Source organism: Aquarana catesbeiana, linkage group LG05, assembly GCF_042186555.1.
Source record: "Aquarana catesbeiana isolate 2022-GZ linkage group LG05, ASM4218655v1, whole genome shotgun sequence".
NCBI classification, from domain to species: Eukaryota; Metazoa; Chordata; class Amphibia; order Anura; family Ranidae; genus Aquarana; species Aquarana catesbeiana.
Window position 1 is genome coordinate 169,468,426 of NC_133328.1, and position 18,558 is coordinate 169,486,983.

The 18,558-nt window shown below is 40.2% G+C and overlaps 1 protein-coding gene across 2 annotated transcripts in view; it reads left to right on the forward strand.

Annotated features, from left to right (window-relative positions):
• The window catches only part of NEK11 (NIMA related kinase 11), a 505,456-nt gene that overhangs the window by 286,288 nt on the left and 200,610 nt on the right, over positions 1–18,558 (forward strand). For both annotated transcript variants that reach the window (XM_073630337.1, XM_073630339.1), the window contains exons 7-10: positions 5,356–5,505; positions 5,967–6,045; positions 13,582–13,670; positions 17,887–18,006. In XM_073630337.1, coding sequence (XP_073486438.1) covers positions 5,356–5,505; positions 5,967–6,045; positions 13,582–13,670; positions 17,887–18,006 — 438 coding nt within the window. The remainder of the gene's footprint in view (positions 1–5,355; positions 5,506–5,966; positions 6,046–13,581; positions 13,671–17,886; positions 18,007–18,558) is intronic.

Sequence of the window (18,558 nt, forward strand, 5' to 3'; positions counted from 1 at the left end):
TTAGACATTTTTTTCATTTCAATGACCAAAATAAATGGCCAATGAAATGAATAAAAGTTCAAGCGCCTGACGCAGGTAAATGCGCATAAACGTGGTACACATGTTTACTGATGTCAAGCATTTTTTCGCTGCCAGAAACAAATATCAGGAGCAGTTGATTTTAACGTCCAGTGTGCAGGTACCCTAATAATTTAGTTTTTTACATTTTAGAATGGGGTGCCTAGAGATTGTGCAGAGTTTTAAAGAGTGCCTTGATGAAAAATTGTTGAGAAATGCAGGTTTATTTCACCACTGAAATAAAGGATGGACATCACTAATGTACTAACACCTACTTGTGAGGTGTTAGTCATCTAAGCTCTGTGCCTTTTTTAATGAATCTGGTGCTGGCTACATTGGGCCTAATATTGTTTGGCTGCAAAATGGGTTTCCAAAGCATCTGTAGCACTTTCTAGTAATTTTCTATGTACTTTTGTACATAAAGTTTAGACACCAATATTATGTTCTGGACATTAAAATTAACCTGTTGCATGAGCAAAGCACACGCTCACCTTAAAGCCCAACTTCACCTTTTTTAACCCAACAATAGGTCTTTTTAGAATTCAGTCTTGCACTGATCCATCCTAAATCACTAATGCCCCGTACACACGATCAGAAATTCTGCCAGCAAAAGTCAGATGTGAGCTTTTGTTCAGAAATTACGACCGTGTGTATGCTCCATCGGACTTTTGCTGGCAGAATTCCAGCCAGCAAAAGATTGAGAGCAGGTTCTCTATTTTTCGGTTGGAAAAAGTTCCTACCCGAAAATGCGTTCATCTGTATGCAATTGGGACGTGCAAAAAATCACGCATGCTCCAAAACAATTTGACGCATGCTCGGAAGCATTGAACTTCATTTTCTCGGCTCGTTGTAGTGTTGTACGTCACCGCGTTCTTGACAGTCGAAAGTTCAGAGAACTTTTGTGTGATCGTGTGTATGCAAGGCAAGCTTGAGCGGAATTCCGTTGGAAAAACCATCCAAGTTTTTCCTGACGGAAATTCTGCTCGAGTGTACGCGGCATTACAGTCTGTGGACCGATCCAACCAGATATCCCAATGGCCTTTATTGTTAAGTCACACTCTTAAATGTTTGAACCAAGCTATGTTCCCCTTGTAACTAACCTCATGTAATTCCCACTGTAGGCTGCAGTGTTTAGGTTTTCTGCATTATATAGTTACTGGAGTTGGGACTTAGATCATCATACAGAAGCCTTTAGAAGTAATTTAAACCCAAATTGAATACTCATACATGACTGGAGAATTTATGCACACATACAGAAAATTTAAGACACTCAATTTCCATTACATATGCACTACTCATAAGATAAGCATCCAGAAGACCACCTACATTTCTCAATAGGAAAGTAATTTAGAAACACAAATCACACAAGAGGAATGGGATATGACTTTTCTCCTGTCCCATAACTCCATAATTTTTAGCAAAATGCGTGAAAAAAATCTAAATCCTTATTAGGTCGTATCAATGTCCTTTCTGAAGTTTGAAAAGACATTGATACGACCTAGAAAGGATTTTGATTTTTTTCACACATTTTGCTAAAAATGATGGATTTATGGGCCAGGAGAAAAATCATATCCCATTGCTCTTGTGTGACTTGTAATACCAAATCAAATATTTGCCAGCACTGTCCCCCGGGACTATTTTTTGTATTTATAATAAACTTTCTGCCTCCTAAATTCTTCTTTAGTTAAAGTGGTTGTAAACCCTTACATATACCCAGTGAAGAGACCAGCTTCGGGGGATACACAGAGATGAAACAAAGCTTGCTTTGTAAGTTGTACCTGTTTATCTGCAGCCCTCTCTCCTCTTAGTTGTTTAAAGTGCAGAGTTTATACAGATTCTTCAAACTTTCAGAAAGCGCGGGGGAGGGGGGGGTGAAGGTACACTCTGCAGGGGTCAGTGTGGGGAGCTATGTGAGCTGATTGGAGAGAAGGGATACTTCTCCCTTTATACAGCACACAGGAACAAAGCTGAGGCTGTCAATCGCAGGCTGTGTGCTGGAGCTTCCTCCTCTGTCACCTTTTTTCCCTTAGTGTCAGGAAAACCTGTCAGAAGAAACTCATGCTGATAGCAGAGGAATGAGGGAGCAGACAGAAATAACACAGTACTCTGGGTTGAGACAAGCACACACTATAGAAGAATATGCTTTGTTATTTCACATTAGAGGTTTATAACCACTTTAAAAGTTCTCTTCTGTGGTTATTTCTAATGGCCACTAGACTACTCATACCCAGACAATGAAGATCTTCTAAATCACCCTAAATATCTGAATGGATAGAAATCATGAATGATATAATGAGAATGCAACAACTGATGGCTATTGACCAAAATAAACATGACTATTTTATTAAATATGTGTATCAGTATTGGGAGAAGGTTATCCAGTGCCCTGGGCAAAGAGGGGAACTGTGCGTCTTCTGCAAGACTGCCACCATGCCCATGATAAGATCTTCCTGAACTATCTCTTGCTGTTTTTCTACAGCTCTCTCAGTTCCTCACTATTTTCTGGCTTTGCATTCTAATTTGCAATATTTTCTTACCCGTGTATGTATTATTGTACTCCCACACTGGAACATCTTTCTAGCATTAGTAAGACAAACGTCACACAATCGCTCTGGCACTGACTCACTTTAGGCCACATTCATTCAAATATACTTTGTTAGCTGTGTTAGCTAGAATTTGCCACATTACTGTTAATATACATTCTAACAATCTATAATGCTTTTGTACTTTCTATGTAATAAAATCTAATTTCTAAAATAACAAAAAAATAAATGAATAAAAAGGCTTAGCGTCTGACAAGGTGCTTTAGGAATATATTTTGTTTTGGTACTGCCATTTGCTTTGCAATAAAAGTATCAAACAAGAACTGCCCATGTGAAAATGCTATCTAACAGGATTTGCCCAACATCTGTTCTACATTGGGAAAGTGCTATACTGTACTATTTCACCTAATCATCGGTTAATATGGATTTGTTCTGAAATTCCCAAACATTTGCCCCGTTTTTTGCCTTGCACAATATTAAATATTCTCTAGTTAAGAATGGGACATGTGTATTATAAAGTGCTTGTTTTTTTTGGAGGCGTGGGTTTTTAGTATATGGAGATGCTGTACCTGTGTGTTAATACAAAAGTTGAGATTTAACTGTAAGAAAAGAAATGAAAAAAAAAAAGAAATAAAATAAAATAAACAAAACAGCATGCCTTCCCCTCCCCAGACAAACCAGCTGGGTACACTAATGTTAGCAGAATACAAAAAAAAGAAACACAGTCCTCCTTGTCACTTTGAGCACTGTGGACATGTGGGCACAATTTTACATGCCCAGGGAACTCAAGGAATGGAGTTCTCTGTGATGTCATTGTCAAGGGAACTTCCCATGATATCACTACCCATATTTGGACTGATGTTAGGAAACCCCTCCCCAGTTCCCTGGGCACCTAAAGTAGTAGCACCAATGATAGGAACTTCTTCAGGTGCTCAAACACTGTTTAAGCAATGAAGAAGGGGGACCATTGCTCTCCTAAACTCTGATCTCGCTAGAGCAGATGGTATAGGACATCTTTGGATATTGCTGGAACCTGCAAAGGTTAATGGGGATGGGGAAAAGGTGGAGGTGGCATATGGGCCTAGCCAATGCACTTGCAATGGCACTATTTATTTAATTTATTTTTCTTACTGTTTTGCCACTTGCACTTTTATCTGTGTTTCTTTTTCGCACTTTTATGGAGGGTTTTGGTCCTCAGGCCTACCCTGAAGTCTAGAGGAAGGATGTGTGGCCATCAGGTTCCTTCCTCCCCTGGTCTTTCTTCAGGGAAGCCTCTCACCTAGTATGCGTTGGTCGGGTTTGGCTGACCATGAGGAGAGTGGTTCGGCAGGCCTTTTGCTAGGTGGACCAAGTTGAGCCTTGCGCCCTGGGTGGTCAGGGTAGATGCCTACTTCTTTGGGAGGTGGACTAGAGATGCACTTTTTTTTTTTTTTTTTTTTCACATTCACTTTTTTTTGTAAACGCACCACCGTGGGTTAAATTAGAAAGTAATCCCCCCTCTCCCCATGCAGCTATCCCCTCCTGGGCTGGGATGGTTATTTTATGGAATCAGCATTGAAGCCCCCAAATGCTAAAGGGCATATGAGCTGTTATCAGCATCAGCAAGATTTCATCAGGGAATGTCACATAAATAGATGTCAGGATGAATCCTGACAGAAAATGCTGAATAGTGACCCATCAATAAATACACCCCATGAACTTTAATTATTGATAGAAAGCTCATAATTAGACATGTTTTTAGGGGAATAGTCAGATCTAAGGGTGTAAACTCAGGTTTCACAGAGGTTGTATATCTGGATATGAGCTGCCCAGTAATAAGTATTAACAGATGCTGAATCTACCCTACTTACCCATTTTGTTTCAAATCATTCATTTCACAAAGGGTTGTTCAGGTAGAATCTGTAGTGCTTCGTATAGTAACGATCTTCCTGCCATCCTGCCTGCTATTACCCCTGGATATGCAGAGGTACATTGCTTATGTCATGGCGGGTAACAGCTTTAAGGGCATGTTTAATACTCCAGTGGTGCCTGTACAGATTTGTGATTGGCCAGGTGGTACCAGAGCAAGCAGAATATTTGCCTTTGAGCAGGATGGTTGTTTTGCTTTGTCTTTTAAGATTCTTTGCAGTAAACGCAAGGAAGGAACTACCTCTGTAGTGTATTAATGTGCTTTGCTTTACTAAACAAAAATGCTGTACCTACAAACTGCATACGATTTTAGGAAACAATACAAGACATACAGAGTTTTACAAAAATGTGCATTCAACATACACATGCACAAGCTATCTATCCTTTCTAGCAAATTAACCCTTCCTAGCAAATGAGCATGAACAATGTATTTAATAGGGATAGGGATGCACTAAACAGTTACTTAACTTGGTTATTCCTGGTGATGGAGTCTTCTTTTTCTTTTTATTCAGTATTTCTCCAGACTTCTCCTTGCTTTTTCGCGTCCTGCCATAAAATACTCCTCCTTTGTGTCCACCACCTCCTACCCTCTGCCAATATTGCTTCCTGTTGCCTGATCTTCATGAACCAATCCAAGGAGTTCATTAGCACATACATAGGGGTAGCTTCTAGAAACAATGCATGGTAGCTCAAATATACTATTCTATATATTTATACTATAAAAATCACTAAAATAGCCATAATAACACAGTGGTCTGACAAAATTAACTAGAATATTAATATGTAAGCCAAGTAAATTTGGTTTTACTTGTACTGGAACAATTATAACATGTCTAATTTTTTGCAGGTCCGTTGGCTGCATTCTTCATGAAATATGCTGCTTGGAACATGCTTTTACTGGACACAGTTTTTTAGCAGTTTTTTGGAAAATTGTGGAAGGTCCAACACCATCTCTACCTGATTGTTATTCTAGTGACCTTAATTTTATAATGAGCAGGTATTAAATTGCTTACACACCGTATCATGTTTCTGTTTTTTTTTTAAGCAGATGTATTTACAGTACATATAAGGAAATTATTCCCGATGGCTGCACTTCCAAAAATCCTTTTATTGAAGCTTCATATGACCAGTGGTTGACAGATGGAGCAGGGGACAAAGAGGTAGACGCATTTTGCGCAAATGTTAGCACTTAGTCATTACAAGGTAATGACTAAGCGCTAATATTTGCGCAAAACGCGTCTTCCTCTTTGTCCCCTGCTCCATCTATCAACCACTGGTCATATAAAGCTTCAACAAAAGGATTTTTGGAAGTGCAGCCATCCAGAATCATTTCCTTATGTTACACAGCATGCAAGCTGGGCTAGCACCTTACTAGTATGTGTGGGGATTAACCAGAGACTCACTCACCTGGAGCAGTTTTTTTGTTTCATTTACAGAACATGCTTTTTGACTTTTCAGAATGCTAAACAAAGATCCATTACTTCGTCCAGGAGCAGTGGAGATTTTACAGATTCCATATATATTTGATCAGCTACAGGTATGGAATAAATGAAAACCTCTTGCTACAAAACATTTTTGCTGCATAACAGACTGTGAAAATGATAAGTAGAAAGCAGCTTAAAGCAGGGTATATACACTGTCCTGCTGAAGCAGAAAATTTGCGGTGCGTGTATACCCAGCTTGAGGTAAATCTGTCAGGACAATGGGGGTACTAAACAGGGAGCAATACTACAATGTAGGCATATGAACATTTCCTGGAAACTTCTTGGTGTGGTTGAGAATTTAAAGGAGTTGTAAACCCTTGTGTCACCTTGCAATGACCGGCCCCCTAGCCCCCCGTTTTACTTACCTGAGCCCCATATTTCCCTCGGTGAGGACATGCTGTCCCTCTCTCCACGGGGTCCCGGCTCTTGATTGGATAGATTGATAGCAGCGCAGCCATTGGCTCCCGCTGCTGTCAATCGAATCCAATGACGCGGGTGCCGGGGGCAGGGCCGAGTCCAGCATTCGTGTCTATGGATGCAAATGCTGGACTTGGGAGTGCGCCCGCAAGGTAACCCGAAAGGTGAATAACTCAACACCAAATTCACTATATGGACCACTTATGTATTCATACATGTTGATCATATCCCCCCTTAATCTCCTCTTCTCAAGAGAGAAAAAATCCAGTTCCTCTAGTCTTCAGTTTCCTCTAATTTTAAAGAGGAAGTAAAGTCTTCCTCTCAAATTGTACCTACAGGTAAGCCTATAATAAGGCTTACCTGTAGGTACTGTAAATATCTCCTAAATTTGCACCGTTTAGGAGATATTTACTATATACGCTGGCGCCGACGTCATCGGCGCATGCACGCTGAAGGAACGACCCGCTCGTGCCATTTCTTCAGGGCCTGTGCCATGACCAGTGGCACCCGCGTGCATGCGCGGGAGTGATGTAATCTCGGCTCCGGCCAGTCACAGCGCTGGAGCCCGCAAACCCGGAAGTAACTCCGGGAACCATGTCGGCTGCGAGAGCTGTGTGCCGGCGCTGATCCAGGGCATCGTTCTAAAGTATTTCATAATGAGCTAGTATGCAATGCAAAAAAACAAAAAATTGATTGATGTGTTAATATGCTGTGCTTATTGTAACTGCCTGAAGTTCAGCTTAAAAAAATACAATTTCTTGATGAAATAAATTACATGGCTCTTGTGTAGGAAGGTGTTGATCAGCCCTAAAAAATATCAGAGACCACTACTGTAACCTATTAAAGATGTCTTTTAAAAAGAATTACTACTTTTTTTGTATGCTATGGCACAGACAAAATTAAAATCGAATGATTACATTAAATGTTCTAGTGAAAAAGATGTATAGACTTTTAATGTAATTTATTTATCTGCTGTGTATAATGTCACTTGTCATTAACTGCTGGTGTATGTAGCTTGTATCGTGAGTGAGCATCATTTATCTGAAAGACTTTCTAAAAATCTGATTATCGTTAGTGTATTTGCTCAGCATTGGAAGCAGCTTTTGTGTTGCGGATTAATTAAATAAAATCCATGGAAATAACACCATGTTTGCTCTCTATAATTGCAAAATTCAGTTAAACAAACCAAACTCCATTGTGGATGTTTGTAAAGCTTGTTGATGTACAAGAAAATACACACTTTATCGGTAGATTCAGTTTATCTACATGTCAGTGTTTCCTTTCTAAACTGTCTGATGTCTGCTCATACCAATAACTGGTAAATTGCTGCTAGCCAAGTAATTGTAATTCCGCCAGAACAGGAACTAAACTCATTATTGAGGCACACATAATATTTATGAATAATGATGAAAACTATTTGTAGCTAACATGGACCAATCATATCCTGCAAATCATGTTTTTCTAGAAAATGAGAAGGGAGAATTGCAGTGCTTACTTTGAGTAATAAGAATTGTTTTTCTTCTAAACATGTGCTTATAATTAAATTATGTATGCTTTGTTCTCGTAATTATTGAGTAGGAAAGAAAAGTTTCTCCTTGAGATGCCAGAGTCTTTATTTATCAGCTGGCACAGAAAAATACACTATAAACTATATTTAAAGTGGTATTGAACCCTTTAAACGCTTGCTGACCAGTGCATGACGATATACGTCGGCACAATGGCACGGCTGCGCAAACGGGCGTTCAGGTACGTCCCCTTTAGGATGCGGCATTTTGGGCGCACCCATGCCCACCGCGTACTCCGTGACCACGCCCGCGGGTCCTGCGGACTCGATGTCCACAGGATATATTATTATTATTTTTTTTTAATTAGTAATGGCGGCGATCTGCGATTTTTATCGTGACTGCGACATTATGGCGGACTCGATGTCCGCCGGGGGCCCGCGATCGTTTCATGGTGCGGCAGAACAGGGAGATTCCTATGTAAGCAAGGCATTTCCCCGTTCAACCTAGTGACATGACAGAGATCTACTGCTCCCTGTCATCGGGAGCAGTGATCGCTGTCATGTCAGTAGTAGCCCATCCCCCCCACAGTTAGAATCACTCCCTAGGACACACTTAACCCCCTAGTGTTTAACCCCTTCCCTGCCGGTGTCATTTATACAGTAATCAGTGCATTTTTATAGCACTGATCGCTGTATAAATGACAATAGTCCCAAAATAGTGTCAAAAGTGTCCGCCATGTCCGCCATAATGTCGCAGTCACGATAAAAATCGCAGATCGCCGCCATTACTAATTAAAAAAAAATAATAATAAAAATGCCATAAATCTATCCCCTATTTTGTAGGCGCTATAACTTTTGCGCAAACCAAAAATATGTAGAAGAATACATATCGGCCTAAACTGAGAAAGAAATTTGTTTTTTTATATATTTTTTGGGGGTATTTATTATAGCAAAAAGTAAAAAATATTGCTTTTTTTCAAAATTGTCGCTCTTTTTTTGTTTATAGCGCAAAAAATAAAAACCGCAGAGGTGATTAAATACCACCAAAAGAAAGCTCTATTTGTGGGAAAAAAGGATGTCAATTTTGTTTGGGTGCAACGTCGCATGACCACACAATTGTCAGTTAAAGCGACGCAGTGCCATATCGCAAAAAGTGCTCTGGTCAGGAAGGGGGTAAATTCTTCCGGGGCTGAACTGGTTAACGTGGTGGCTTTAATTTTTTAGGCTTTTTTCCCTTTATTTCACCCAGTGATCCAGCTAGTAACTCGCTTCCTGTCTTTAGGGTGTCTACATTCTGGATGAAGCACTGTTAATGTGGGGAGATGGTAGTATTGAACTAGCAGATCTAAATGGATTTGTCCAACAAATGGAAGCTGAACTCCAGCTAACACTTTTAAAGCAGTTACAGCAAACATTATTTTTCCTTTCGAGATAAAAGTATGACATAAATGAATAAAAGCTGACCATGTCAGTGTTAAATGGTTTGTCACAACCCTCTAATGTCGCGTACACACGATCGGACATTCCGACAACAAAATCCTGGATATATTTCTGACGGATGTTGGCACAAACTTATCTTGCATACACACGGTCGCACAAATGTTGTCAATAATTCAGAACGTAAAAAACGCAGTGACGTACAACACATTCGACGATCCAAGAAAAATGAAGTTCAATAGCCAGTGCAGCTCTTCTGCTTGATTCCATGCATGCGTAGAATTTTATGTACACACGATCGGAATTTCCGACAACGGATTTTGTTGTCGGAAAATTTGAGAACCAGCTCTCAAATTTTTGTTGTCGGAAATTCCGACAATAAATGTCCGATGGAGCCTACACACGGTTGGAATTTCCAACACCAAGCTCATATTGAACATTTGTTGTCGGAAATTCTGACCGTGTGTACGCGCCATAACTGTTATTTTGTTGGGACAGCCTGGCCTGTTAAAGTGCATTGAAAGACAACTGGCTTACTGACTGTATCTCCAGGTAAAAACAAAGGGAAAAAGCTTAAAAAGGAAAACAAATGCAGCCACCTCATCTAAAAATTGGTGAGCTACAACTTAATACATTTTTGTTTTTGGATTTAATACCACTCCAAAGCTTAGGTTTGAAGACACACTGCAGCCAAAACATTTTTTTTTTCAAGTTTTACATTATAAAAAGCTTGAAACCGTAGTCAGGTTTTTATTCTCTTTTGTTTTCTGCTGCCTTGCCACTGGAACAAGATGTGAGAACAGGTCTGTCCAAAAAAGAAACAAACAATAAAAGCTTTTTCAGAGTGGTAAACAGAATCTCCAACTGTAGGGTGTGTGCAACTCCTTTGGGAGTATTTCTCATTGCATACTGTCCTAGTGACATCCTTATTGTCAGGGTTTGGTACAGTAGAATGATAGGGGGAGTAAGGAAGTCTTTATTTCTTTATCATCCATTGAGGGACACTTTTTTTTTCCGGATAATTGGGTTATACTGCCAACTGTAGGAATGTGGGACACTGGAAAATGAAAAACCTGTATAACATAGCATGCGATATGTGTTTTCTTTGCCTGTTCATTTCTTTAAGGAGACCACTCCATGTCCAGAAAAACTGTCATATCCAGAAGCTTTTATAGAACAACCTGGTGCCCTATATTATTGTGATAGTCTCTGAAATGCATCTAAGCTTGTGTCTTGCATGGACAAAATGTCTGTACTTATGCACAGAATGCTTTGGCATAGTGCCTGGCACACTGGATATGTGCTTAAATTGTAGCTCAAGGCAAAAGATGCTTTTTTTTTTGTTAGGGTGCATAGAGATAAGCACACTTGTCAGTTTTTATTGATGTATGTGCCCCCGTTAGGGGAGTCACCCTCTATATTTGTCCTGTTTACTGTTGTGATCAAAAGTGAAAGTAAAAGAAAATCCAAAATTTTGGGTTGACACCAGAACTGGAACAGAGGGGAAATCATCGAATGAGGTTACTAATTCTGGGGACCCTGGTGACACTCCTGGATTCTTTTACTTTGGAGGAATTTTCTCTCACTTCCTGTTTTCGGTATGGGACAGGAATTGAAGGGAAATCTCCTCTATGGAACACAGATGGCAAAAAAAAATGGGTGTCTCTTCTGTCCTACCCTTGACAATGCCATTCCTGGTTCCTCTGGTACCTAAACTGTGTGACTGCCTCAATGCATGAGATCTTGAGTCAGGCCGGAGGATCCCTGTTCTTCATCTAATACTACAGTAGTACCTCGTAGATGATCACAGTCTACTTCGCACTTTATACAGAGATATGGAGGCTTAATGTCCTCTATCTCTTGTTCAACTTTCTGCTTGAAGGTACACCCCCATTTTTGAAAGTGTGGGCACCATTTGTTGTTTCTGATGGGTCCCTTGGTTGTTTACTTATTTGGAGTTTGGATGTTCAGGCTTCTTCTTGTAGCTTCTACTCTAGACCTTTGAATGTAGGCTGCTATTTCAGGTATTACTGCACCCCATTGTGCATTTTCTCAGGTTTGTGTGGGTTTACCACACTATGGGATCTCTAATTCTTACCTGTAGTTATGCTATCTCATTCACTCTTGTACTCCTCTCCACAAAAGAGTACTTTTCCATCATAAGTGGTTAATCATCTCACAGAACTTGAACCTCTTCAGCCCTATCCCCATCCTGGGGGATCTTGTAGCCTGCAAGATTGAAAGGGGTTAATTCCTTCTGCTCTTTTACCCTGTAAGGATTGGTTCTTCAACTCTTCTAGACCCTACCCATGGCAGTGCCTCTTTTTCCTAGTATTTTCCAGGCTACATGCCTAAATAAATGTGTGGTGTGGACTTTGAAGGGGATCCTCTGTCATTTTTTTTCTTAAAGGCAGAGAACACACATTTTTATAAATAATGTGTACTACCCCTTTAAAAAAAAAAAAAAAACTCAACACGGGTTCCCTTCAAAGTCTGTACCAGATTTTTATCTAGGGATGACACTTGGCATGCCAGAAAAGGGGGGGGGGCAGCAAACATGCAGCCCCCAATCCTGAACCATATCAGGGCACATACCCTCATCATTTTGAGGATACCTTGCAAGGATTCCCCATGATGATGTGGACAAGGGCCTCATCCCTATGTCTGATTCTGAAAAAGGATGTAAAAGTCTTCGGGGATGTAAAGGTCTGCAGGGGAAAGGGGGGTCTTATCAGAATCTAAAAGCCCTCCTTTAGAAAAAGGGGGTGCCCAGATTTCTGCCCTCCACCATATTTGCTCAGTGATATAAACTGGTGGCTTTTTTAAGGGAATTTGTCATTCAGAGGTTGTAGTGATACAGGAGGTCTTGGCCAAATCTGGCCTAGTTTATTTGCCTGTTCGCTGAACTATGCACAAGCTAGTTTCAAACTCATGTTCAGCCTCAACCTGAACCTCATTCCTATTGACCACCTTAGCTGTTTGTCCAAGTTTTTTTCTCTTGTTCATTTAGCTTGTTGTTTTCCTTTATTGTGCATAGTTTTTTGTCCTGCAGGTAGAAGTTTCCTTTTCCTGGTGATTACATGCCTTGGTCTGAAGCACTAGGTTGATCCTCTATGCCCTTCCCCTGGGTGATGGCAATTTTCATGTTTGCTAGGCACTACTTCTAGACAATCTTTTGGATATCCATATTTGTTGGATATTTCAGTGGTCCTTGCCCATGAGTTGGACTGTTTTTGGACTTTGGAATTGTCTAAAAAATTCTTAATTCTGTGTTCCTCAATGGATGATAAAGAAAGTAGGATTTTTGTATTTTCTGTAGTTTTTTGATGGACATATTTTCCAGCCATCTGTCACTGGCCTTAAGTACTGCTTAGCTCAAAAAACAATGGTTGCAAGCAGTGTTATACAGGGACTGGCTTCATTTTTTTTTTGCCAGACACATGTAGGTGACATTATAACCCAATTGTCAAAGAATTACAAAATTTTCAAGTCTCTCAATACTTCAAAAATATTTTACAGTAAGTACAAAAATGTATTATTTTTAGACACAGAACAGCATTAAAACCCGAGAAAGGTTGTAGTTCTTGGCAGTAGGTGCATTTTAAATGCAGTTCACTAAAGAACAGAATATGGACTTTGAAGGTGACTAGCAATTGATCAATAGTTTGTCATGAAGATGAGAGATTAGCTCTGCTTTGATGCATAGTGATTTAACAAGTCATGAAACGATTTCTTGGGCAAACTGAGCAATGAAAAGGGAGAGAAGAGGGTAGAGACATCATTACTACTATAGGTCTCTTTCCTGCAGTCCGGTTTATCTGTGTGCTTTGCTTTCCTTCAAACTACTAAATAGTGGGCAAGCCTGCTTTAGGGTACTAGTGGCGGCCTGTAATGCAGGGCCATCCCCCTATCCATGCATGCGGGCGCCGGATGCATGGATTGCAATTTTTTTTGTGTAGCACGTGATTATGCTCTAATAGGCTTCAAAAAAGGGTGGGTGCAGAGCACTGCAGGTGTTGCCGCCCCCAGCCCCCCCCCAAAAAAAAATATACCACAGGCCACCACTGGTAAAGACTCTTTCCCCCTGACCTCACACTAAACCAAAATATTGGTTAAAGATGTTTTAAGAGTATACTTTCTTAATAACCTCTATTAATTGTTAGCCATTCTATGTTGTATACCTCATGTTGGTGGATCATATTTATGTAATGTTGCTGTTTTTTTTTTTTAGAAAGTACAGTGGAAGCTTTATGGATCTATAGATGAAGATGACAAAACCATTATCTGTCAGAAAGAAGCTGACCAAATTAGAAATGCGGTGTAAGTAATAAATTAAATATAAGAGCCTCTTATTATTTAATTTTTTTTATCATTTTACACAGCTGGGTGTTTCTGTATATCAGACATTACCTTCATGAAGTAGTATTTGAAATAATATTACGTTGCTCATTAGCATATGGTTTATACCCTTCTTTTGGCCCTTGTTCCTCAAATCCAGACAATTTACTCAGTGGACCCTGTGAGAAGCACAGGCTAAATTCTGCTTAGTACAGTAAAATGTACATTTTAACTGTTTAAAGTAATAGCTAGGCACACCGTTTTTATACATCAATAAGCCTCTATGACAACATCTTAAAAATAGATTTCTGTTCTCTACACAGTTTTTCACATAGTAACTATAAAATGGAAAAAGTTTATTCAACAGAAATGACACAACTACATTCAAATTCAAATAGCAAATGAACACAATCAAGGCCAAAGTTATGCCAGAGACAGCATTCACAGGAGGTATAGCTACCATTGTCACCAAGCCAACATAACAAATATTTCTCAAATATTCTCAACTCTCAGCCATCATTATTATAGTAATACCACATAGTCAACATGAATTACCATTTCTATACATATAACTAACTAAATAACACCTTTAATGGTCCTTGTTCTCGTGTACCAAAATCCTGTGCTGCGGTATGATTATACATACCAATTTCTTGTTGTGAGCAGCTGCTTGTAAAAGGCTCCTGTTCATAAATGGGAATGATCAGGTTGAGGTCAGGACTTTGTGCAGGCCAGTCAAGTTCCTCCACCCCAAACTTGCTCATCCATATCTTTATGGACCTTGCTTTGTGCACTTGTCCAAATAATTTGGTTGAGGGGGATTATGGTGTGGGGTTGGGCTTGGCCCCTTTGTTCCAGTGATGGGTACTCTTAAAGCATCAGCAAACCAAAACATTTTGGACAATTTCATGCTCCCAACTTTGTGGGAACAGTTTGGGGATGACCGCTTCCTGCTCCAACATGACTGTGCACCAGTCCACAAACAAGGCGTTGTAACAGGAAGCGGCCATCCACAAACAAGACATTGATAAGTGAGTTTGAGGTGGAGGAACTTGACTGACCTGCAAGGACTCCTGACCTCAATCCGATAGAACACCATTGGGATGAATTCGAGTGGAGACTGCGAGCCAGGCCTTCTTGTCCACATCAATGTCTGACAGGCCCAGACTGGCCATAGGGCACACCGGGCATATGCCCGGTGGGCCGGGGCCGCCGGGATCAACCTCGGGGCCTCAGTCTAATACCTGTTGATGACCGGGCCACACAGCGGGAGGTAAGCGGTGACCACGGCCTGGAGAGGGTTAACACAGACCGTGGTCACCGCTCACCTCCCGCTGTGTGGCTGTGCCTGTGTCTCCTATCCAGGCTCTCCTGCCCTGCCGAAAATGCCATCTATCAGCAGAGCAGGGGCGGGAGGAGCTGTAGACACTGAACAGCGCGAGTGCAGGGATCTGTGGTTGCTAGGCAGTAGGTCGGATCCAATCAAAACAGTGATTGCTGTCCATGCACGCGCACTGCTGCCGATGATAGCTAGGCAACGGGGACGCTGCCAGGGCTGGGGCCTCTGATGTCGTGGAAACGTATGATGTCTGGAGACCCCGCCCACCCAGGCAGATTACGTCCATTCAAAAAAACAACAGGAGTGAAGAAGACACTAAACGTAAGAAGTGTAAGTGCATAGAGAGAAGTGAAGCCATCAGATCGGGAGACAAGGAAAGGAGACACAGAAGGAAAACAGGTAAATGGAAAAGGAATAATGGAGGACACAGGAAAGTGTAAATAGATAAAGATGAATAGCGGCAAAAAGGAGATAAGAAAGGGGGAAGAAGAGGGGGAGGAAGGAAGAAGAACAGATAGAAAAAAAGGGGGGATATAGAAAGAGAAAGAGAAAAACAAGGAAAAAAGAAACAGAAAAAGGAGACAAAGGAGAGGAAAATAAGAGAAAAAGACGAGTGAAAAATAAAAAAGGATAAAGACGATAGAGAAATGAGAATAGGAAAAAAGGAAGAAATGTGTGGGAAAAGGAGACAAATTAAGAGGATAAGGTGCAACTGAGAAAAATGTATGAAAATAAACTTTAAAAAACAAGTAAAGAAAATTACCTAAGTAATAAAAAATAAATAAATAGATAAAGTGTGAAAAAATGATAATAAATATAAAAATAATAAAACATAAAAATAAATATAAATAATAATAAAAAGAAAAGGAAAAAAAGGAGAAATAAAAAATAATAATAAAGGATAAAAATGAAAGAACACGAAGAGTAATAAACTGGAAAGGATAAAAAAGAAAACTGGAAAATGGGAAAACCTAAAATATTATAGGTGAAAAAAGAAGAGAACAAAGCCTGGGTGCAGAAGGACCTAATCCATGGTAATACAGGTCAATAAAGCGGGAGTCTTTTCATACCCACAAGCAGATAATCACCCGTTTGTTAATATGATCCTGATCTACAACTACTCTCGCCCCCTACACTGCTTATAAGATGACATCATTGGAAGAGTGGGGGAGACGGTAGAGGACACACAGGCTGAATCCTGCCTCTGCCCTGCCAAAGGTAGGACTGTGCAGGGAAGGCAGAGAGTAAAAGGGGCCACTGTGATTATGGAGAAAAATGAGGGGGCATGACTACAAGGGGCACTGTAATGGGGGGCTGTGATTGGTAGGGGCACTGTGATGAAAAAGGTAACTGAACTATAAAGGGAGGCTGTAATCATTATAGTTTCATTTACAGTGCAGTCCCCTTTATATCACAGTGCCCCCATTACATTACAGTGCGGAGGACTGACTCTGTGATTATCCCGTCACCAACCGCCCTCACGAATGGCGGTTGCTGGAAAATTGGCTGCTCAGTCTAAATTGCCCTGGCCTATTTTTTGTCCCAGTCCGGGCCTGGTGCCTGACCTCACAAATGCGCTTCTGGAAGAATAGTCAAACATTCCAATAGACACACTCCTAAATCTTGTGGACGGCCTTCCCAGAAGAGTTGAAGCTGTTATAGCTGCAAAGGGTGGGCCAGCTCAATATTGAACCATACGGACTAAGACTGGGATATTATTAAAGTTCATGTGCATGTAAAGGCAGGCGTTCCAGTACTTTTGGTAATATAGTGTATATTTCCCTACATAACCATTATTGACAAAAATCCTGCTAGGAGATTGAATATGTAGCACATAAAATCACAAACTGATAACCATCCAAAAAATTATATTACCAAAACAGATTAAACAAAAAATGTATAATCGCTTTTGGAGACCCAATCCTATAAATTGCTTGTTTTATAGATCGTTTTAACAGACTTTGGGGGTTATTTACTAAAGGCAAATCCACTTTGCACTACACGTGCAAACTGCAAGTGCAAAGTGCACTTGAAATTGCACTGCAAGTGCACTTGGAAGTGCAGTCGCTTTAAATCTGAGGGGTAGATCTGAAATGAGGGAAGCTCTGCTGATTTTATTATCCAATCACGTGCAAGCTAAAATGCTGTTTTTTATTTTCCTTGCATGTCCCCCTCTGATCTACAGCAATTGCCCTTACAAGTGTACTTTCAGTGCAATTTCAAGTGCACTTTGCATTTGTAGTTTGCACTTGTTGGATTTGCCTTTAGTAAATAACCCTCTATGTCTCTACCTTTATAACTAACATGTCTAATTACCCATAAGTATTGCATTCTAGACTCCTGCTGCCACTAGCTAAGATTTAATAAGAAAACTGTGCCTGTAAGAAAAACAAACATTTTGTATGTTGATGTAAAAAGAGTGTGCACTTCCCATGAATGCATCATATGCATTATTTTTACCTAATAGGCATTTTACAATAATGACCTTTTGAGGCTTTTTTGAGTAACCTGTGTTTCATTCTATGGTCTGTCATTTCTTTGATTTACATTGATTTTTCCATAATTATTTTTACCCAATGTAATTTTTCAAAGTAAGACTTAAACAGATTACGGTGAAATGAAAGTTATTTAAGCAAATTATACTTATTATTCATGGTTCACCTGCAGTGTCATTATTAATGCTCGGTGCTTTGAGTCCGTTAAGCTGACATAATGTTCAAACTAAGCTGGGAAATAGACTTTAATATTGTAGAATGATGTGAAGAAGTGACGTCTGTAAGTTTCCTGCCGAGGACTGTTCTCTTGTGAATGTGGTAAAGATTACAAGCTCTGCGCACTGGATTTATGTTTCTTTTATAGTCAGAGAAAGTTCCATCTTCAAACTCTCCGTGAGCTTTCGGAGGTCCAGAAAATGACCCCAAGAGAAAGAATGAGGCTACGAAAGGAGAATGCTGCAGATGAGAAGGCAAGAAGGCTGAAGTAAGCAATACGTACATATCACATGACATGAATAAGGCTTGTAAACCCACTTTGCCCTCATTACCTTTTTAAGTTCCTAATGTTTCTGCAGTCAGAATTCAGTAGAAGTAAAACTCTTCTCTCAAAACTACTCAAAGCTTCAGATAAATCCAACCTTAAAAAAGTAAGTGGTATTTAAGTGATCGTCTCAGGTCCACCAAAGTATAATGAAGTCCAAGAGCCCTAAGTTCTCTCAAAGTTGAGAATAGGTCCTGCCCTCTCCGAATTCTAATATTGTCCCACCCCGTCATTCAGTCTCGGTGGTCAATGGAGGCTCTAATTTTGACAGTGTAATGACAAGATGTGAGGCTTAGCAAAGGGATTAATATGGAACTAAAGTTTAACAATACTCACCTCTATTTTAGCAATGTGTCATGCATGAGCTCCCTTGCTGGTGGCAACATCTTTTCCCTGACTTCCTCCAGGTGCAGGGTCTTTGCCATATTGCGTAGTTAGTGGAGGAATGATGACTAACAAATATGCATCATTAGTTCCGGCACCAAGCACCAAAGC